This window comes from Doryrhamphus excisus, chromosome 14 (assembly GCF_030265055.1).
Source record: "Doryrhamphus excisus isolate RoL2022-K1 chromosome 14, RoL_Dexc_1.0, whole genome shotgun sequence".
Classification (NCBI taxonomy): Eukaryota; Metazoa; Chordata; class Actinopteri; order Syngnathiformes; family Syngnathidae; genus Doryrhamphus; species Doryrhamphus excisus.
The window spans coordinates 5476959-5500770 of NC_080479.1; the positions used below are offsets into that span (position 1 = coordinate 5476959).

The 23812-nt window shown below is 44.2% G+C and overlaps 1 protein-coding gene across 1 annotated transcript; it reads right to left on the reverse strand.

Annotated features, from left to right (window-relative positions):
• Positions 1 to 3018: 3018 nt before the first annotated feature.
• On the reverse strand, positions 3019 to 6684 carry tnfa (tumor necrosis factor a (TNF superfamily, member 2)). Its single transcript, XM_058047929.1, has 4 exons — positions 6336 to 6684; positions 6220 to 6247; positions 6077 to 6133; positions 3019 to 3943 (listed from the first exon to the last, which is right to left on the reverse strand). The coding sequence occupies exons 1-4, from the start codon at positions 6504 to 6506 to the stop codon at positions 3483 to 3485; spliced, it is 717 nt and encodes a 238-aa protein (XP_057903912.1). The 5' UTR covers positions 6507 to 6684; the 3' UTR covers positions 3019 to 3482.
• Between the last annotated feature and the right edge of the window lie 17128 nt (positions 6685 to 23812).

Below are 23812 nucleotides of genomic sequence, written 5' to 3' on the forward strand. Positions count from 1 at the left end.
ACACAAGTCGGGACTGATCAACCCGGCTGGGTCTCGGGCGAGGGTATCTGTTGTGAGACCCGAAACACCCAGTAAACCCAGGATCCAACACTGATGATGTGTCCAAGTCGCACCGAAAGTGTATGTGCCCCCCCCCAAATACATCTCGGACCTCATCTAAATTTACTCTACAGCGCGGTCACTGAGGTCCGAGGGCCAGATCCAACTTGTGGTGCCCAAGACGAGACTTAAGACCAGGGGAGACGGAGCCTTTTCTGTGGTTGGCCCCAAACTATTGAACCCTCTCCCCTCCCAAGTAAAAAAGGCCCCCAACATCGAAAGCTTTAAGTCTCGTCTTAAAAGCCACTTTTATTCTCTGGATTTTTAGTTTTTTTCTTTTTATTTTAATTGTTTTTTTTTATACTTTTACTGCTTTGCTTCTTTTTAATATTTTAATATTATTTTATTATTATTTTATTATTTTTTATTAATTTTTTTGTAGTTATTCTTTGTATTTTTTTATTTTATTTTATTTTTTCTCCGTTTGATACGCAGCCTCCTCCATGTTGATGATGCTTGCTAAGCACCAGATGCATGCTGGGAGGACATACTTTCTCCAAAGTCGTGGCGGTGGGTGGTGACTTTGCCTTGTCATGTGACACCCATGACGGACCGGGCAGCCCCCCTGTCTGGTGTTTGCCTTCGTACTGAGGGAGCGCACTTTCTTACTCAACTTGTGGGGCAACCAACCAACCAACCCCCGTTAACGTCAACACGAATACGCGCCTCAGCAGCCATGAACTTCAGCGCACGTCAGCGACCTTCCGTTGCTGCAAGTCTTACTCCTCGACTTTTAGGGTGAAACCCAAGCGGAAATGACACAATGGCAGCAGGTGGAAAAGAATGAAAGCTCAGAACTTTCCGCTCTGCGGGTTCCAGGTGCCCACGGGGGAAGTCCCAGCTCTCTGTGGGACTTTGCCGTTTTGATCAACCTCTCGGTATTGTAGTATATTTCTGTCCGTCACACGTACACTAATCCACACGCACTAGTCATAACCAGCAGGTCTCATATTGTGGAAGTGGTCACCTTTCATATGACACCTCCGCCCACTTTGTCCTGAAATAACAGCATCACATGACCTCATTGACTGCAGGCTGCAGGAGTCGCTTTGCCTCCGTCATTTCAACCTGGTTGTTGCTCAACACCGTGTCTTCCCAAGGGAAGTCCAAATATGGGCAGTGAGTCCACGATGTCAGCGAGGCAGCAACAACCACAAGCAGTGACTTGTTAGGGGAATCAAACCCTCTTTGTGTTGTTGATATTTCCATAGAAGCTAATACGGTTCCTGTAACTCTGGTGGAGGTTGACTTTTAGCGGAAGGATGAACTTACAGTCTACCGAAATTTATTGTTTATGGAATATAATATTTCATACTCGTTCCATCCCAGCCCTTTTTCTAAAGCCGTCCCTCGCGGTACCGGGTGGTCATTGTTGAGGATTTTGACTGACTTTTCATAGCACACAGAATATAGTACACACTCGGGTGACATTAGCATGGTAGATACCAAAAGAAACATTAGACTCTTCTTCATCCTTCATTAGAAAAAAAAACTTTGTTTCTACCCTTTTCTGGTCTTTGGTAATCAGCGGTAGAGCATGGCTACTTTTCAGCCAAATATCAGCTCCCAACTAAAATGAACACAAATAGAACACACATTTGCAACTAGTGCCACGCGGAGGACTCACAGCTAGGAGACCTGTGTTCGATTCCACCCTCGGGCATCTCTGTGGGGAGTTTGCATGTTCTCCCCGGCTTTTTTGTCCACAGGTATGAATGTAATGGTAATGGTAATGGTAATGGTAATGGTAATGTAATGGTAATGGTAATGGTAATGGTAATGTAATGGTAATGGTAATGGTAATGGTAATGTAATGGTAATGGTAATGGTAATGTAATGGTAATGGTAATGGTAATGTAATGGTAATGGTAATGGTAATGGTAATGGTAATGGTAATGTAATGGTAATGGTAATGTAATGGTAATGGTAATGGTAATGGTAATGTCATGGTAATGGTAATGGTAATGTAATGGTAATGGTAATGGTAATGGTAATGGTAATGGTAATGTAATGGTAATGGTAATGGTAATGGTAATGTAATGGTAATGGTAATGGTAATGGTAATGGTAATGGTAATGTAATGGTAATGGTAATGTCATGGTAATGGTAATGGTAATGGTAATGTCATGGTAATGGTAATGGTAATGGTAATGGTTTAATTTCATTTGAACATGCATCAGATTCCAATTGAGTGCATCCCATAATCAGTTCCCAGTTCCACATGTCCAAAAGGAGTAGGAAGAAGCAAAGCTTATTAAATCCTACCCCTCCATCTGGTACTTTTACAATCACTAACTGTTACATTTGTTCACTTCCTGCTTTCCATAATACAGTTTAAGTTTTTTTTTGTTTTTTTTTAAATAATGCACCTCGTACTTACTCATGTGGATGTATTATTATTCCAAAAATGTGCAGTTAAGTACATTGTACATACTTTTTCAATGAAGCAAAATCCAAATATAAAGCATTCAGAATTGATGTTGCATTCTATACTGGTTAGTCGGTGAGCGCCACAGGAAGCACTGTACACGACAGGAAGTATAAAATTAACATGTGCGAGTCTATGTTATGTATACTATGGTTCATGTATCTTGTGGGTCTACCATATTGGGTAATACGGGTGTAAAGGTGGCTATAGGGGTGTTATTTTGTGTCTGAAGGGCTCTAATGTTGAAAAGCATATTTCCAAGTTTCTCTCTTGCAACCAAAATATTGCATTTATAAATAAAGAATCCTACTTCACTAATTGAACCGATGAAGTGCAATAAAGGAGGGATTACGATACACCAGTAAAAGTATAAATACATGCAGGAAATAAGTCCAGTAAAAAAACACCAAAACGCATGTACTCTTTCAATTTGATCATTTTGTTTATTTTTGCACAGCAAAAATAACATTGAGAGGCATATTCCCTGTTAGTGTGCTTGGATGTTAACGTAGTTGGGAATGAAAGGTAATACGGAATATGGAAGTGGTCTCGGAAGTGGCGTTCCCAGCATCAGCGAGTCATGTGTGGCTGCTTTTTTTCTGCTGTCCAAGCAGAAGTTGTAGTACTTCTACATTGACTCAAAGATTTGTCACATCCGTCACGTAGATGTTAGGACTTCAAATCAATTCTTCTTGTATTGACGTTCCTCGCGTTAGCATCACTTTCAAGCACCCGTGATCACCGCTTCCGTTTCATAACACGCCTCATACACGGAGGGGATGCGTATTGACGATACAGCAACATTGTTGCAAGTATATTAACAAGTAAGGGTACACAACTTGTGTTGACATTGTGGAATGACAGGAATAAATAAATGATAAATATATAAATACATAAATATTTCAATAAATAATGAGTGACTAGACAGGTGGCGACAGCGCTCGTCTTCACGTGGTCACAAAGCAAACACCCCAAAGAAGGTCTTTGCCGCCTCTTCCTCCAGATTTGGCAGCATCTTCTCCGTGACGGTCTTCAGCCGGTCTTCTTTATTTAATTGGAAGACGGCGCCCATGTACACGGCCGAGTACCAGCGGCCATCTTCGTCAGCATCGCCGCTTGCTGTCTTCTGGCAGGCGGTGCGGACGGCGTGAAGGATGGTCTTGTATTCGTCGCTCCCAAATGAGCTGGACCAGCGCCTCACTCTGTGGGTCAGGTGGACCATGGGCGCCGCGGAGGCGCTGTCGTTCTCGCCGATGCTGCAGCTGACCCGGAAGGATACTTGACTGTAAACGAAGTAGAGGCCCTTTCGGGGGATCACGATCTCGTTGTTCTTGAGCTCCAGTCCGCCTTGGGAGTGGGTCGGGCCCACGTTACCGATCCATTCCACTGAGGTCTCCATGTTCGGGTTGTACTGTCCTGTGGAGGAAACACCACTTGGTCACGGAACAATATTGCACGTAACAAATATCTTATGGAATATTGTGCTATTCATAAAGATGTGGGCGGCACTCCCGGCCTTCTGGGATCTGGGATCACACCCAACAGCAAATCAGCAGATGCATAGTTTACACGAGACTACGGTGTCCTGGCAGGCGGGGTCCCCGATCTAGTGATTATTAGGGATGTCCCATATCGGCTTATTTGCTGGAAACCGATATGCCGATATTGCCCGATTATTGTTTAAAATATATATATCTAGTGATTATTAGGGATGTCCCATATCGGCTTATTTGCTGAAAACCGATATGCCGATATTGTCCCATTATTGTTTAAAATATTTATATCTAGTGATTATTAGGGATGTCCCATATCGGCTTATTTGCTGGAAACCGATATGCCGATATTGCCCGATTATTGTTTAAAATATTTATAACTAGTGATTATTAGGGATGTCCGATATCGGCTTATTTGCTGAAAACCGATATGACGATATTGCCCGATTATTGTTTAAAATATATATATCTAGTGATTATTAGGGATGTCCGATATCGGCTTATTTGCTGGAAACCGATATGCCGATATTGTCCCATTATTGTTTAAAATATTTATATCTAGTGATTATTAGGGATGTCCGATATCGGCTTATTTGCTGAAAACCGATATGCCGATATTGTCCGACTCTCAATTTCCGATACCGGTTTTTAATATCACTTTTCATGATAAGGGAAAAAAATCCGATACCAAAATCAACTGATATCACATTTTGATACTGATATCGGGCTAATTATAATTATTTATTTTTAATTTAGTCGAATTTTTTCAAATATATTGAGTCAAAAACAATAAAAAACAAAGACAGTCTAAGTATTATTAATTATACAATAGTTGTATGCTCACATTTCTGCTCTTATGACCTTGACTGACCTCTTATTTCAATGTAAATGTACCATACCACATGAAAATCATAATAACCAGAAGTGTAATAACATCATGAGGTGATTATACACTTGGATGGTTTCGCAGTTCCCCAATCAAAATAACATTCCTTATTTGACACCCCTGTGGTCACCTTTACACTCCTGTTAGCTAACACAGTTGACAAGACATAACTAGACGATGCAATGTCAGCAGACATTTCCTGTGAAGGCTGAAAAGCTGACGCAAAACTCGAAAAAAAAAAAAACGGAAGCTGAAGCTGGACTGAAATGCTGTGGAAATATGCTCAAACGTAGAATAAAAGTAAGAGTAAATTGGTAGTTTGAGCTCAAATGTCAAATGGATGTCATGCTAGCACACCGCCTGTCACCGACACATCATACGAAGGTGTGATCATCTTCAAACAAAGCGAGTCTACACGAGGTCCCGGTTCTAGTGATGTGCCAATCAATACTGAAATACCCATACTTGCGATACTAGCTCTTTGTAGTACTGTATTGGTACTTCCAGTCACTTGAGGTCGTGTTTGTTCAGTTGAAACGTTCTGACTAAAGTTGATTCATAATGAATCACTTATTGGTTTTATTTCTTTATTATTTATACAATTTTTCTCACATATTTGATAAGTTTGTCATAATTTGTTATATATTAGCTTGGTCGTAGTGTAATTCGCTCCACTACGGCGATAACCTTTAAGGTTTTTTAAAGAAACAAATAATGACATTATTTATTGAAATGAATGACATTCATTCAATATATTGTAGGTTTTTATGCTATGATATGAAAAACACGACTTTTTCAAATTTACCAGACACATTGGGTGATTTTTGTGTGTTGGTATCAGAGCAGTATTGGATCTTAAAGATATTAAGATCAGAAACACTAACGTCTTATTTTCTCTGATTATGTCTACTATATTGGATAATAATTGGAGTGTAAAAGTGACTGTAGGGCTGTTATTTAATGTCTAGAGGGCTCTAATAATGTTTTTATAAAAGCATTTTTAGAAGGTTGCAAACAGGTTTTCTATGCTCTAATTTAAAAAAAAACGATTCGGTTGCTAAAGAAGTACGATGGTGATGGTGACTTGACTGAGATTCACATATCAAACGCGGTCTTTCTGCACTTAAATCATCTGGCCAAGATGGAACAGGAGATGGATCGGCTTCTTACCTGCTAAATGAATGGCAGCTCTTCCATTGGAGATTTGCCTCAAGGTATGATGAAGATCTGTGAAGGATAATATACTTCAGTGGATTGTACACAATTTTGGTTTGTACGTGAACGTGAATTGAAGCCGAGCGAGGATTTCGTACCAAAGCCATCGTCCTCTTGTGCTGGTTCCTGTTTTAAGAAGGGAGGGAGAGAGAAAGAGAGCGTTGAAGCGGCTGAAGCATCCATGTTGCGTCGCTCATTTCAGTTTTCATATCACCTTAGTGTGGTGGCTGAAGAGCAGCACGGCACCGGCAGCAACGGCCATCATGAGCGTGAAACCCACCAGGGCCGCGGTGAGCTTGGATCCAGGTCTAACAACAAGCCCCGATGGGTTCTCGGCGTCGGCGTCCACGGCAGCAAAAAGTGTTACTTTGCAGTCAGCGTCCATTGTTGTGAACGAGGCTTGTTGTGAAACGTCGTCTCTGTTTGTTTCCTCCTGCGACTCTTGGTTGTTGACTGGCAGGAAGCACAGAGCGGCTCTTTTTTAAACTTCATGGTCTCCTGGGGAAAGTCCGGTGAATGATGTGAAGATTTGATGAGGAAGAGAGACGCAGCGCTGAGGAGGAACTTTAGACACTCCTACACACACAACATGGTTGCTATCCAAGTATTACACACACACACACACACACAATAAAACAACACAAATGTTAGCTAGTGTTGTGGTGCAGCGGCCATATTTGGGTCAAACTATGACTGCGATAGCGATCCCGTAACTAGTAAACACCGTACCAGGATTGCTGATATTCATCTTTGTATCTCACATTTTTCAAGATCCTTGACTGACTTTATGATTCTTTTGCCTTTCATTTTTTTTTAGGGCTGTCGCAACGTGCAATAAAGGGCTGTTGCACCAGTGATCCAATCTGGTGCTTGTGTGTCTCACCCAGCATGACAATAACATTACTGACACCTAATGTAGTACACTACAAAGGCCTGTATTACTTTGTAAACATAACAATATATACAAATAATGTAAATGATAATGAAAATAATAATAGTAATAAATAATAAAAAAGGGCGGCACGGTGGTCTGGTGGTTAGTGCGCAGACCTCACAGCTAGGAGACCAGGGTTCGGTCCCCGCCCTCGGCCATCTCTGTGTGGAGTTTGCATGTTCTCCCCGTGCATGCGTGGGTTTTCTCCGGGTACTCCGGTTTCCTCCCACATTCCAAAAACATGCTAGGTTAATTAGCCACTCCAAATTGTCCATAGGTATGAATGTGAGTGTGAATGGTTGTTTGTCTATATGTGCCCTGGGATTGGCTGGCCACCAGTCCAGGGTGTACCCCGCCTCTCGCCCGAAGACAGCTGGGATAGGCTCCAGCACCCCCCGCGACCCTTGTGAGGAGAAAGCGGTAGAAAATGAATGAATGAATGAATAATAAAAAATATATAATAAAATAATATAATAATAATAATAAAAAAAAATAATGTCATAATCGGATGTATGAATACTATGGATATTTTGATGGACCCCCCCCCCCCATTGGAAAATAGGTTGGTGTGTGTACGTCACACATTCGTGTGTGTGATGCTGAATTATGTGCTATGATTATTGCAGAGTCACTGGTGTGCTTTTGTTGTATTGTGTGACTTCCCCTTGGTGTAAAAATAGACAGCATACATGAAAAACCACATCGGGGTCATTCACAGCTTTTCACTTCCATCCTGATGTCACGTCCAACCCCCTCACCGTGGTGTGACGCAAGTGAGGAAGTCTGAGATGATTTCGAATGTGAAACTAAAGACTCCTTTCTTCACATGGAAATTTTCAAACTGTGCAAAATCTAGACCGGTGTTTCTCAAAGACGCTGCTCTCTGAGGAACCAGGGTTTCGTGGACCACTTGTGGGCGTGACCTCAAACCTCTATATGGGGGGGGGGGGGCAAACATGCAGAATCAGCAGAGTGTAAACAGCCCGATAATCCATGAGTGAAATCAGTCAAGATATCAATACCGATATCAATACCGATATCAATACCGATATCAATACCGATATCAATACCGATATCGATATCAATACCGATATCAATACCGATATCAATACCGATATCAATACCGATATCAATACCGATATCAATACCGATATCAATACCGATATCAATACCGATATCAATACCGATATCAATACCGATAGCAATTCCAATATCAATACCGATACCAATACCGACCACATACATTCAGTACAAAACTTTTAAAGCAAGTATCAGCCGGTATCGATATCGTGCTTTTTCACTGATATCAGCCGATTTGAGAGAAAGCACGAGTTCCTGTACATTCTAGTATTTGACTACCCGGCGAACACTTTGAATGTAACTGTACTGTAGTATTGACTTTTCTGAATGTATTGTTTACAGTTTTTACCCGGTGTTTCATGTCGGGTTCAAACTCCTGTGACACTTTTAAAAATACTTCAATACAGAAATACAGAAGAGACAGACAACAATATTCAAAGTTACTCGCAGCGAGGAGAGTGAAACCACATACCCAGTGACATGCCGCTCCACTCGGAATATGCTTTTGGGGGTCCCTACTACATGGTCGTGCAACTCTAAGGGGGGGCCAGCTGTATTTGTTTGTCTATGTGTGTGTGTATATGTGAGAGTCATTACTTTTATTGTTTTATGAGTTCTTATCTTGACACATTCTTGCAGGATTAACATGAACATCTGCAGGGTTGCTGTTGGCGCATCCAGGCACCTCCAGGACCTGGGGGTCGCTGGGGGTCTCTGATCAGGGTCACAGGAACATTTCTTCTTCAGCACATTCAAACACTTTCTATTGTCTAAGCAAATGGATATAAGGGTGATAACTAACACTATATTCATTCTATCTACATTTCCCCATGCTTCGTGTCTTGGAACGGCGTGGTGAATGCATTCAAAAACAATAAATGCATGGTGGACATCAGTGTGGAGTCTTTACCACACTTAAAAATACAGTAAACCTCGGATATATCGGACTCGGATATATCGGAAATTCGCTCACAACGGACAGATAAAAAAGAAGCGATTTTTCTGTAATGCATTTCCAATAAAAATTCATTGCATATATCGGATTTTTTATAACGGATTTCGCCTATTTCGGACAAAATCTCCAGTCCCGTTTCAATGCATTTCCATGAAATTTGCCTGGCATATATCGGATGGCCGCATTGTGGCGCTCCGATTCGCCGAATGGTGACAGGCCGCTATACGACGTCATTTGCAGCGTTTGCAGCGTTGTCCAGGTACATTGGAAACATAGTCAAGGAAGTGCCTTTTTAGAACGGATAAAATCCGATATATGCGTAAAACGGACATTTTCCGGTATACGCATATAACGGATTTCGCTTATATCGGACAAAACCAGTGGGAACAATTGAATCCGATATATCCGAGGTTTACTGTATTATACATTTTTACAGAACCTAATTGTACACACCTCACAACTTCATTGTGTTATATTTCATCCCATGGGGGATGGGGGGATGGAGGGAGAGATGGATAAATGGATGGATAGAGGGATGGATGGATGGATGGAGGGATAGATGAAGGGATGGATGGATAAATGGATGATGGATGGATGGATGGATGGATAAATTGATGGATGGATGGATGGATAAATGGATGGAGGGATGGATGGATGATGGATGGATGGATGGAGAGAGGGAGGGAGGGAGGGAGGGAGGGAGGGAGGGAGGGAGGGAGGGATGGCTGGATGGATGGATGGATGAATGGATGGATAAATGGATGAATGGATGGATGGATGGATAGATAAATGGATGGAGGGATAAATTGATGGATGGATGGATAAATGGATGGAGGGATGGTTATATTTCATCACATATCAATAACTTTATTACAGCTGCACGGCAAGCGAGTGGTTAGCACGCAGGCCTCACAGCCAGGAGACCCGAGTTCAATTCCACCCTCGGCTATCTCTGTGTGGAGTTTGCATGTTCTCCCCGTGCATGCGTGGGTTTTCTCCGGGTACTCCGGTTTCCTCCCACATTCCAAAAACATGCCAGGTTAATTGGCCACTCCAAATTGTATGTACATAGGTATGCACTTTGGGGCCAACCCTGACTGGCCAAAAGCAGGGCCACCTGTATATAGTATCTTCTGCTGATTACTGCAATATTGTGGGTGTGGAAAGGCCATCCCAAAGTTGTGTAAAGCAGATTTGTTGCAAGTGAGAAAAAAGGGAAGGGCAGGAGAGTCAGGAGTCTTCGAATGACATCAGCAATCATCTTTACATGTTTTGACCCGCACTGGATCTCCAAAGTTGCAACGTCATCCCCACTCCCTCGCTCTGCTCTCCTGCGGTCGGAGTCATCATCATCCGAGTCAGTCAATGGTGCTTCAAATTCAAACATCAACACTGAGCCAAATATTCCACTTGCTCAAAGGGAAAGAATTGAACCTTAGTATACACCTCATTCCCAAAGAAAAATGAACATACAATGGGATTCCCAGGGGTGGAATATTCCTTTCCCCAATCCGATTGAGGTATCTTGTACTCGCTCAAATGGAAAGTTGTCAGGGTGCGTTCTTCTTCTTCTGTTGTTTATTGGCGGTTGGCAAGCAGCTTTGGTGTGCATTAGCGCCATCTGTGGAACACAATCTAAACCCTTCTATACGCCATTCACAAGTACATGTTTTCTTAAAAAAACATATAGTATATCTATATAAAACATGTCCAGAGTTTAATGATAAAATATTAGCTCAATGCTTTTCTCGAGATGTTCTTCAGTTTTAAAAATGGAGGCCAGCAATCGGCACTGGACTGCTGCAGAAAGTTTCTTTTTGATCCAAACTAAATTTCAAGACCGGACGAGGGAAAAACTGGCAATACGGAGTTATTCCAACAAGTGAAAGAAAAACTCACATCACATGATGTTGATGTTTACGTGTTACTGGGCATGCCCCATTTACTATTCTGGTTGATTATAGCGGCGCATGTAGACAAGATGGGTACCATTGTTTTCGGAAAAGTCATTCGGAAAGAGGAAAAACTCGTAGCTGTCTCACATGGAGATGAAATCAAACACGGTCTCGTATTTACTGATAAAATGAAAAGCTGACCCGGTTGGCATCGTACTTTCAGCTGACCAGGTCGAAGCTGGCGAGCTTTCATCGCATCTTTGGCGTCCTGTTTTGTCACCAAATTGTCACTGTGCCAAGCTGGAAATGTGGACACCTCCCCTGGTGGGCCACCCAAGCTACCAAATGACCAAATTGGTAGCACACAGAGGAGCACTGGACCAAACTACAAGCATGAAGTTAGAGGCCTATGTCCCTCAATTGGTCTGGGAACACCTTGGGATCCACTGGGAGGACCTACATGGAATAGCTTAGGGAAAGGGAAGTCTGGGCTCCCTGCTTAGGATGCTGACCCCACAAACCCATCTTGGATAAGCAGAAGAGAATGGACAATATGAGATGGATGGATAAATGAATGGATGGAGGGAGGGAGGGATGGATGGATTGATAAATGGATGGAGGGGTGGATGGATTGATAAATGGATGGATGGATAAATGAATGGATGGATGGAGGGAGGGAGGGATGGATGGATTGATAAATGGATGGAGGGGTGGATGGATTGATAAATGGATGGATGGATGGATGGATGGGGGATGGAGGGAGAGATGGATAAATGGATGGATAGAGGGATGGATGGATGGAGGGATAGATGAAGGGATGGATGGATAAATGGATGATGGATGGATGGATGGATGGATGGATGGAGGGATGGCTGGATTGATAAATGGCTGGATGGATGGATGGAGGGAGTGATGGATAAATGGATGGGTGGATGGATAGAGGGATGGCTGGATTGATAAATGGATGGCTGGATGGAGGGAGGGATGGATTAATGGATGGATGGATGGATAAATGGATGGATGGATAGAGGGATGGATGGATGGATGGATAAATGGATGGATGGATAAATGGATGGATAAATGGATGGATGGATAAATGGATGGATGGCTAAATGGATGGATGGATGGATGGATGGATGGATGGATAAATGGATGGATGGATGAATGGATGGATGAATGGATGGATGGATGGCTAAATGGATGGATGGATGGATGGATGGATAAATGGATGGATGGATGAATGGATGAATGGATGGATGGATGGATGGATGACGGATGGACGGATGGATGGATAAATGGATGGATGGACGGATGGATGAGTGGGTGGATGGACGGATGGACATGAAGCTTTGATATGCATTTGTACAAAAGACTCCTTTTATACCCTGTTCGGTTCTGGTTTATTTCAAGCTGACGTGTGTGCGGGTGTGGTTCCAAATTACTACGCTGGTCGGGTACCTGAACGTGTCACGGCAGCTGCTAGCTTCGGGAGTTAATGTCACCCTGACTGTTTAGCTACGGGCGTTGATGTGTTGGGGGTTGATGCTATGATTAGCTGTGTGCGTCTATAAACGTGAGTAACGTTTATTCTGACTTATTTAACGTTAGACGCCACCGATCCATATCCCTGTTGCATTGTGTTTTGTGCCGTTGCGTCCAGCCACCTGGCTGGTTGCTAAGTGTCTGTTAGTTAGCCTCATTAGCATCGCTACTGTGTTGAGGTTCAGTTGTGAACATATTGCTAACTCGTGTATATTGTAGTGCTTGTGCTTGGTTCCATTGTAGTCACTAGACAATAGACATGTAAGTTTGTGCTCACTAGTATTGTTGTGTGCTTGTTCGCACACACACACGTACATACACACGTACACACACACGTACATACACACGTACATACACACGTACATACACATGCGCAATAAAGCAGCCATCAATGTGGATGTGGACGTCCCTCATTGCTACTGCACTCACCTGAACAGTATTGCCGTCCTGACCCGATGCCCAGGAGTGATTGCTGACCATTGCTGCACCCAATGAACCCCCCACCCCCTTAATGCATGCATTGGTAGCATTGGAGAAAGACCGTCACCAATGTTTTCTACGTGACGCCTGGTCTGGAAATACATCAATTCGGAGTGCAGGATATCCAAATGTTGGTTCTGTTCTCTCTTTTTTACTCCCATACAATAAGTGATGACCACAATCTGGGTGTGTGTTTTTCCTGTGTATCACAACATAATCACATGACCAGCATGAGGTTTCGGGTTGATGATTCGGTCACAATAAATGTCCACATTGCCACAAAGTATTCTCCCGCTATGATAAGAGAGAGTAAACAGAAGCACCAAAATATTCCACAAACAGATTGAACAAGACTTGACTTTTGAGATGATGACTTCAGGGAAAAAGGAAACACCGCCGTGATGCAATGGCTGCACAAATGATGAAGCCATGCATGATTCCTATTGTCTTTCCTGTGTAGGCGGAGGAACAAGGAACTGACTGGAGCCCTGGACTGGCGGCCAGCCAATCACAAGCCACATATAGACAAACAACCATTCTTCGGGCAAGCCAGCCAATCACAGGGTACATATAGACAAACAACCATTCTTCGGGCGAGCCAGCCAATCACAGGCCACATATAGGCAAACAACCATTCTTCGGGCGAGCCAGCCAATCACAGGCCACATATAGGCAAACAACCATTCTTCGGGCGAGCCAGCCAATCACAGGCCACATATAGGCAAACAACCATTCTTCGGGCGAGCCAGCCAATCACAGGGTACATATAGACAAACAACCATTCTTCGGGCTAGCCAGCCAATCACAGGGTACATATAGACAAACAACCATTCTTCGGGCGAGCCAGCCAATCACAGGCCACATATAGGCAAACAACCATTCTTCGGGCTAGCCAGCCAATCCCAGGGTACATATAGACAAACAACCATTCTTCGGGCTAGCCAGCCAATCCCAGGGTACATATAGACAAACAACCATTCTTCGGGCGAGCCAGCCAATCACAGGGTACATATAGACAAACAACCATTCTTCGGGCGAGCCAGCCAATCACAGGCCACATATAGGCAAACAACCATTCTTCGGGCGAGCCAGCCAATCACAGGCCACATATAGGCAAACAACCATTCTTCGGGCGAGCCAGCCAATCACAGGCCACATATAGGCAAACAACCATTCTTCGGGCTAGCCAGCCAATCCCAGGGTACATATAGACAAACAACCATTCTTCGGGCGAGCCAGCCAATCACAGGGTACATATAGACAAACAACCATTCTTCGGGCGAGCCAGCCAATCACAGGGTACATATAGACAAACAACCATTCTTCGGGCGAGCCAGCCAATCACAGGGTACATATAGACAAAAAAAACATTCTTCGGGCGAGCCAGCCAATCACAGGGTACATATAGACAAACAACCATTCTTCGGGCGAGCCAGCCAATCACAGGGTACATATAGACAAACAACCATTCTTCGGGCGAGCCAGCCAATCACAGGGTACATATAGACAAACAACCATTCTTCGGGCGAGCCAGCCAATCACAGGCCACATATAGGCAAACAACCATTCTTCGGGCGAGCCAGCCAATCACAGGCCACATATAGGCAAACAACCATTCTTCGGGCGAGCCAGCCAATCCCAGGCCACATATAGGCAAACAACCATTCTTCGGGCGAGCCAGCCAATCACAGGGTACATATAGACAAACAACCATTCTTCGGGCTAGCCAGCCAATCACAGGGCACATATCGGCAAACAACTATTCTTCAGGCGAGCCAACCAATCCCAGGGCACATATAGACAAACAACCATTCTTCGGGCGAGCCAGCCAATCACAGGCCACATATAGACAAACAACCATTCTTCGGGCAAGCCAGCCAATCACAGGCCACATATAGGCAAACAACCATTCTTCGGGCGAGCCAGCCAATCACAGGGTACATAAAGACAAACAACCATTCTTTGGGCGAGCCAGCCAATCACAGGGTACATATAGACAAACAACCATTCTTCGGGTGAGCCAGCCAATCACAGGGTACATATAGACAAACAACCATTCTTCGGGCGAGCCAGCCAATCACAAGCCACATATAGACAAACAACCGTTCTTCAGGCGAGCCAGCCAATCACAGGGTACATATAGACAAACAACCATTCTTCGCGCGAGCCAGCCAATCACAGGCCACATATAGGCAAACAACCGTTCTTCGGGCTAGCCAGCCAATCCCAGGCCACATATAGACAAACAACCATTCTTCGGGCGAGCCAGCCAATCCCAGGCCACATATAGACAAACAACCATTCTTCGGGCGAGCCAGCCAATCACAGGGTACATATAGAAAAACAACCATTCTTCGGGCGAGCCAGCCAATCACAGGGTACATATAGACAAACAACCATTCTTCGGGCTAGCCAGCCAATCCCAGGGTACATATAGACAAACAACCATTCTTCGGGCGAGCCAGCCAATCACAGGCCACATATAGGCAAACAACCATTCTTCGGGCGAGCCAGCCAATCACAGGCCACATATAGACAAACAACCATTCTTCGGGCGAGCCAGCCAATCACAGGGTACATATAGACAAACAACCATTCTTCGGGCGAGCCAGCCAATCACAGGGTACATATAGACAAACAACCATTCTTCGGGCGAGCCAGCCAATCACAGGCCACATATAGGCAAACAACCATTCTTCGGGCGAGCCAGCCAATCACAGGGTACATATAGACAAACAACCATTCTTCGGGCTAGCCAGCCAATCCCAGGGTACATATAGACAAACAACCATTCTTCGGGCGAGCCAGCCAATCACAGGGTACATATAGACAAACAACCATTCTTCGGGCGAGCCAGCCAATCACAGGGTACATATAGACAAACAACCATTCTTCGGGCGAGCCAACCAATCACAGGCCACATATAGGCAAACAACCATTCTTCGGGCGAGCCAGCCAATCACAGGCCACATATAGGCAAACAACCATTCTTCGGGCGAGCCAGCCAATCACAGGCCACATATAGGCAAACAACCATTCTTCGGGCTAGCCAGCCAATCCCAGGGTACATATAGACAAACAACCATTCTTCGGGCGAGCCAGCCAATCACAGGGTACATATAGACAAACAACCATTCTTCGGGCGAGCCAGCCAATCACAGGGTACATATAGACAAACAACCATTCTTCGGGCGAGCCAGCCAATCACAGGCCACATATAGGCAAACAACCATTCTTCGGGCGAGCCAGCCAATCACAGGCCACATATAGGCAAACAACCATTCTTCGGGCGAGCCAGCCAATCCCAGGCCACATATAGGCAAACAACCATTCTTCGGGCGAGCCAGCCAATCACAGGGTACATATAGACAAACAACCATTCTTCGGGCTAGCCAGCCAATCACAGGGCACATATCGGCAAACAACTATTCTTCAGGCGAGCCAACCAATCCCAGGGCACATATAGACAAACAACCATTCTTCGGGCGAGCCAGCCAATCACAGGCCACATATAGACAAACAACCATTCTTCGGGCAAGCCAGCCAATCACAGGCCACATATAGACAAACAACCATTCTTCGGGCGAGCCAGCCAATCACAGGGTACATATAGACAAACAACCATTCTTCGGGCGAGCCAGCCAATCCCAGGCCACATATAGACAAACAACCATTCTTCGGGCAAGCCAGCCAATCACAGGCCACATATAGGCAAACAACCATTCTTCGGGCGAGCCAGCCAATCACAGGGTACATAAAGACAAACAACCATTCTTCGGGCGAGCCAGCCAATCACAGGGTACATATAGACAAACAACCATTCTTCGGGTGAGCCAGCCAATCACAGGGTACATATAGACAAACAACCATTCTTCGGGCGAGCCAGCCAATCACAAGCCACATATAGACAAACAACCATTCTTCAGGCGAGCCAGCCAATCACAGGGTACATATAGACAAACAACCATTCTTCGCGCGAGCCAGCCAATCACAGGCCACATATAGGCAAACAACCGTTCTTCGGGCTAGCCAGCCAATCCCAGGCCACATATAGACAAACAACCATTCTTCGCGCGAGCCAGCCAATCACAGGCCACATATAGGCAAACAACCGTTCTTCGGGCTAGCCAGCCAATCCCAGGCCACATATAGACAAACAACCATTCTTCGGGCGAGCCAGCCAATCCCAGGCCACATATAGACAAACAACCATTCTTCGGGCGAGCCAGCCAATCACAGGGTACATATAGAAAAACAACCATTCTTCGGGCGAGCCAGCCAATCACAGGGTACATATAGACAAACAACCATTCTTCGGGCTAGCCAGCCAATCCCAGGGTACATATAGACAAACAACCATTCTTCGGGCGAGCCAGCCAATCACAGGCCACATATAGGCAAACAACCATTCTTCGGGCAAGCCAGCCAATCACAGGCCACATATAGACAAACAACCATTCTTCGGGCGAGCCAGCCAATCACAGGGTACATATAGACAAACAACCATTCTTCGGGCGAGCCAGCCAATCACAGGCCACATATAGGCAAACAACCATTCTTCGGGCTAGCCAGCCAATCCCAGGGTACATATAGACAAACAACCATTCTTCGGGCTAGCCAGCCAATCACAGGGCACATATAGACAAACAACCATTCTTCGGGCGAGCCAGCCAATCCCAGGCCACATATAGACAAACAACCATTCTTCGGGCGAGCCAGCCAATCACAGGGTGCATATAGACAAACAACCATTCTTCGGGCGAGCCAGCCAATCCCAGGGCACATATAGACAAACAACCATTCTTCGGGCGAGCCAGCCAATCCCAGGGCACATATAGACAAACAACCATTCTTCGGGCTAGCCAGCCAATCCCAGGGTACATATAGACAAACAACCATTCTTCGGGCGAGCCAGCCAATCACAGGCCACATATAGGCAAACAACCATTCTTCGGGCGAGCCAGCCAATCACAGGGTACATATAGACAAACAACCATTCTTCGGGCGAGCCAGCCAATCCCAGGCCACATATAGGCAAACAACCATTCTTCGGGCGAGCCAGCCAATCACAGGCCACATATAGGCAAACAACCATTCTTCGGGCGAGCCAGCCAATCACAGGGTACATATAGGCAAACAACCATTCTTCGGGCGAGCCAGCCAATCACAGGCCACATATAGACAAACAACCATTCTTCGGGCGAGCCAGCCAATCCCAGGGTACATATAGACAAACAACCATTCTTCGGGCGAGCCAGCCAATCACAGGGTACATATAGACAAACAACCATTCTTCGGGCTAGCCAGCCAATCACAGGGTACATATAGACAAACAACCATTCTTCGGGCGAGCCAGCCAATCCCAGGCCACATATAGGCAAACAACCATTCTTCGGGCGAGCCAGCCAATCACAGGCCACATATAGGCAAACAACCATTCTCCGGGCGAGCCAGCCAATCACAGGCCACATATAGACAAACAACCATTCTTCGGGCGAGCCAGCCAATCACAGGGTACATATAGACAAACAACCATTCTTCGGGCGAGCCAGCCAATCACAGGGTACATATAGACAAACAACCATTCTTCGGGCGAGCCAGCCAATCACAGGGTACATATAGACAAAAAAACCATTCTTCGGGCGAGCCAGCCAATCACAGGGTACATATAGACAAACAACCATTCTTCGGGCGAGCCAGCCAATCACAGGGTACATATAGACAAACAACCATTCTTCGGGCGAGCCAGCCAATCACAGGGTACATATAGACAAACAACCATTCTTCGGGCGAGCCAGCCAATCACAGGCCACATATAGGCAAACAACCATTCTTCGGGCGAGCCAGCCAATCACAGGCCACATATAGGCAAACAACCATTCTTCGGGCGAGCCAGCCAATCCCAGGCCACATATAGGCAAACAACCATTCTTCGGGCGAGCCAGCCAATCACAGGGTACATATAGACAAACAACCATTCTTCGGGCGAGCCAGCCAATCCCAGGCCACATATAGACAAACAACCATTCTTCGGGCAAGCCAGCCAATCACAGGCCACATATAGGCAAACAACCATTCTTCGGGCGAGCCAGCCAATCACAGGGTACATAAAGACAAACAACCATTCTTTGGGCGAGCCAGCCAATCACAGGGTACATATAGACAAACAACCATTCTTCGGGCGAGCCAGCCAATCACAGGGTACATATAGACAAACAACCATTCTTCGGGCGAGCCAGCCAATCACAAGCCACATATAGACAAACAACCATTCTTCGGGCGAGCCAGCCAATCACAGGGTACATATAGACCAGGGGTCAGCAACCCGCGGCTCCAGAGCCGCATGTGGCTCTTCAGCCTCTTTGTTGTGGCTCCCTTTGCAATGCTTGAATATTTTTTAACACCACAGTGGGGAAAAAGCATGTCTTTGTAATGAGTTTTAAAAAATCCAACTTTGTGTGAGTCCATGAATGCATCCTGACTGAGTTCTGACTGGTGATTGGATGAGTACAAGGATGAGCAGACAGGATGCTATTCAGTTCTCTCTCACAGGTAAACATTAAGGAAAATACTTTATAAATACTTTTCATACTTTCCCAAAGCTATTTGACAATTCTAAAAAATAAATTAGAGATCATATAAAACAGCGACATTGGAACTTCAGGTATCAGGTAAGTTTACAGTAATTTACACATATATTTATGTAAGTTTATATTTAATATAATACTAGCAAGAGTACTCCAACTTGTTTTTTTCTTATCTGAACTACTTTGATAGCCCCAAATTCCCTCCAATTTTGTTTTAAACATACTATGTTTTGCGGCTCCAGGCTATTTTTCTTTAGTGAGCAAGGGAGTGAAATGGCTCTTTTCACAATAAAGGTTGCTGACCCCTGATATAGACAAACAACCATTCTTCGCGCGAGCCAGCCAATCACAGGCCACATATAGGCAAACAACCATTCTTCGGGCTAGCCAGCCAATCCCAGGGCACATATAGACAAACAACCATTCACACTCACATTCATACCTATGGACAATTTGGAGTGGCTAATTAACCTAGCATGTTTTTGGAATGTGGGAGGAAACCGGAGTACCAGGAGAAAACCCACGCATGCACGGGGAGAACATGCAAACTCCACACAGAGATGGCTTAGGGTGGAATCAAACTCGGGTCTCCTAGCTGCGAGGCCTTCATTAAGATCCAAATGTTCCAAAGGTCAACTGAGATTTCGATCCGGTCTGTAGACCATCAGGCCTTCTGAATGCCTTACATGTGACATTTTTCATGCTTGAATATGTATGTTGTGTAATTTTATTTCAGGTGTTTTCATCTACTATCCCGTGCTTGTTTTAAAGTGCTTCATAAATCAAGTTGTGTTGGACATATGTTACATTGTACAAAGCAAAGAAGATCCAGTCATTCCGAATAAGAGTGGCATTTATTGAGGGTCTCCTCCTCCGTCCACGGTACTTAGTTCGGCATGCTTATCCACGCTGGTGTTGTCAGATCCATCAGACAATCCACAGCATCTCTTTTCCAATGCGGAGAAACTGGCAGGCATGTTGTGTCTCTGGAGAATGTCCATTTCATTTATCAGATTATCCCTTCCCATAATACAGCTGGAGCAGCTGGGGAGCAGAGATGAACGCGCTTGCCGTCGGGTCAGTTTGGGACAAATGAATGGCGCTCCTGCTCGGGTTTAAGCTGGTCACAATGTGACTGGAGTTTTTAGAGGGGTGATCCAAACCTGACCACTGTGGGCTCCCGTTATCCGCTGTTAATGACTTTCCTCTTGAGTGTAATTAAGTATGGCTAACATTTGCTTCTTAACAACAAAAGTTCATTTTTCCTTCTACTGGTTTGTGTCCGGATTCCTGCTCTTCCTTTGGTGGGCGGAGCAACCAAGCACACCAACATGGCACCTGTGCCTGCAGGTTTATGGTGGTAAAATTGGTTTCAGACACAAAGTAGGATTCCTTATTCGTGAATGGCATATTGTCATACAGTAAATATGAAAGTAATGAGAGTAAATATGCTTTTTAACATGATTTAGCCATGAAATAATACTCCATTTTTACACTTACACTACTCAATGTAGCAGACATGATAGTAGACAATAAGATGTCTTAGACATGGTGACCCGGTGGCTATTATCAATGTAATGTTGCTGACACCTAGTGGACAGTGTGGTAAAATACTACTGCAATGGTGCGGTGAACATTCTCACAGGAGTTGCTGTCAGCCGCACTCTGTAGTATCACACTCCATTTTGTCACGATCGGCTTCCCCCCTCTTAGTTTTCTTCTGTTCCTCTGTTCAAAATTCAAAATTCTCTGGTCGGATGAGACAAAGATTGAACTCTTTGGTGTGAATGCCAGGCGCCATGTTTGGAGGAAACCAGGCACTGCTCATCACCAGGCCAATACCATCCCTACAGTGAAGCATGGTGGTGGCAGCATCATGCTGTGGGGATGTTCTTCAGCAGCAGGAACTGGCAGACTGGTCAGGATAGAAGGAAAAATGAATGCAGCAATATATAGAGATATCCTGGATGAAAACCTGCTCCAGAGCGCTCTTGACCTCAGGCTGGGGCGAAGGTTCATTTTTCAGCAGGACAACGACCCGAAGCACACAGCCAAGATCTCAAAAGATTGGCTTCAGAACCACTCCGTGAATGTCCTGGAGTGGCCCAGCCAGAGTCCAGACTTGAATCCGATGGAACATCTCTGGAGAGATGTGAAAATGGCTGTGCACAGACGTCTCCCATCCAACCTGATGGAGCTTGAGACTTATTGCAAAGAAGAATGGGCAAAACTGCCTAAAGATAGGTGTGCTAAACTTGTGGGATCATATTCAAAAAGACTTGAGGCTGTAATTGCTGCCAAAGGTGGATCAACAAAGTATTAAGCAAAGGCTGTGAATACTTATGGAAATGTCATTTTTTTGTTTTCTATTTTTAATCAATTCAAAACATGTCAAAAAAACCTTTTTTCACATTGTCATAATGGAGTATTTTGTGTAGAATTTTGAGGTAAGAGATTAATTTAATACAGTTTGGAATGAGGCTGTAACATGACAAAATGTAGAAAAAGTGAAGCACTGTGAATACTTTCCGGATGCACTTATGTTATGTTGAATGTGTTCATTAACAGTGATTGGCTCATCCTTGTTCTAAGTTCACTAGTAGTGGTCAGAAATGGTTATGTGGTATACGTAGGCCTGCAGCTCCTCCCAGTGTGGACGGCCCCAAAGGTGGCGTTTCCTTGTTCCTCAGTGCCATGCCATGTCTCCCTACTGTGTGTGATTGTGTGATTGTGTGATTGTGTGTGTGTGCGTGTGTGGGTCTAGTATGGAGGTTGGGAAGGAGGGGCTTTCTTTTGTTTCTTTGTTTTTTCCTTTTAATTGTGGTAATTGTTTTAATTCTGTAAAGCACTTTGTGTTGCATTTCTTTGCAGGAAAAGTGCTATACAAATAAAGTTGATTTGATTTGATTTGAAATGTCTGACCAGTACTATGGAGTACCTGATCTGACTTTGGTGGACATTTGTACGTTTGTTTGTACCACCACCATGTGGCGGTCCAACACAATTGAACACCTGTATTCCATGTTGATGTTTGCTTTATTTATTATTAATATTATATTATTATTTATCTAGTATTATTTATCCACTATTATCAAACCACGGTTTTGATATAATTTAAAAAATAAAATTTAATAACCATTTGATCTCTGACCTTTTTAATCATTTCTTCTGCAGTTCCTCCAGAACAGAAAGCAGTGGTATTGTTGCCCCCCCCCCCCCCCCCCCCCCCCCCCCACCTTGTTGGATGCCTTGGGAATCCTGTGGTACAGAATAAGGAAGACAATCCACCATGACTTATATACGTATATTCTTCCTCTCAAAAATAACAACACTTCAGATATCATAAGATGCTGACATCAATAATTACTAATTATTTTCCAGACACATTTCCCATGTTTCAATTAGCCTGCTTCATGCTATTAACTGTACATTAAAGCTGGCTAGCATTAGCCATTTCGCTTATGTTCAAATTCTCTACAACACATTTTGGAACAAACATTTAGCAGTTTACTCTAGCAACTTTCTAAACTCTTTACAGCCGTTAAAATATAAATGATCTCTACTTTGTACTAGCCTGTGCTACAGAATAAGGAAGACAATCCACGATGACTTGACGTATATTCACCCTCGGTATTTATTCTTCCTCTGTGGTTTTGTCACCTACTCTATACCACCATCGCTGCTAGCACCCTCTAGTGGACCTTGCGGTATTACACCCAAACGCCAACAATGGACATTTGCTTATTTTAGAAAAAAAAATAGTAGGGTGTCTTTTTTTCTTTTACAACTGAATTGTATATGTATGACATGAAGTATTACTACTCTTAAATGCTCTAAACATATTTATTCATTTTAAACAGTTTTTTAAACCATGTTACCTTAGCTTTTATGTACCTTACAGTATCATCCGCAAATAATACCTAGCTTTACTTATTGCTTCCTGTCAGCTGATTTAGTTATTAGGATGTCATGATTGGTTGTATCAAAGGCTTTTGTCAGATATATGAAAATACTTTATAATGTAATTACTTTTTACATACGTATTATATACGTGTATATAATGATTCACTTTTCTACCACTTTGAAGTAGAAAACTTGCTTATTGGTCCATCTTCTTCACACAGGCTCCGGCACTGCTCCTTGTAAATAAACCCCCACTCTACTTTGTGATAGTTTGCCCTTTATGTAACCCGACCGGTCCGTACATGCATCCACTCT

What these genes read in the sequence shown, in the direction of transcription:
- tnfa (XM_058047929.1), bottom strand. Translation starts at nt 6,506, where the DNA reads ATGGACGCTGACTGCAAAGTAACACTTTTTGCTGCCGTGGACGCCGAC. An exon ending in ACAAGAGGACGATGGCTTTG is followed by an intron (nt 6,134 to 6,219) that starts GTACGAAATCCT and finishes TATCCTTCACAG; the next exon opens with ATCTTCATCATACCTTGAGG. An exon ending in AGCTGCCATTCATTTAGCAG is followed by an intron (nt 3,944 to 6,076) that starts GTAAGAAGCCGA and finishes TTTCCTCCACAG; the next exon opens with GACAGTACAACCCGAACATG.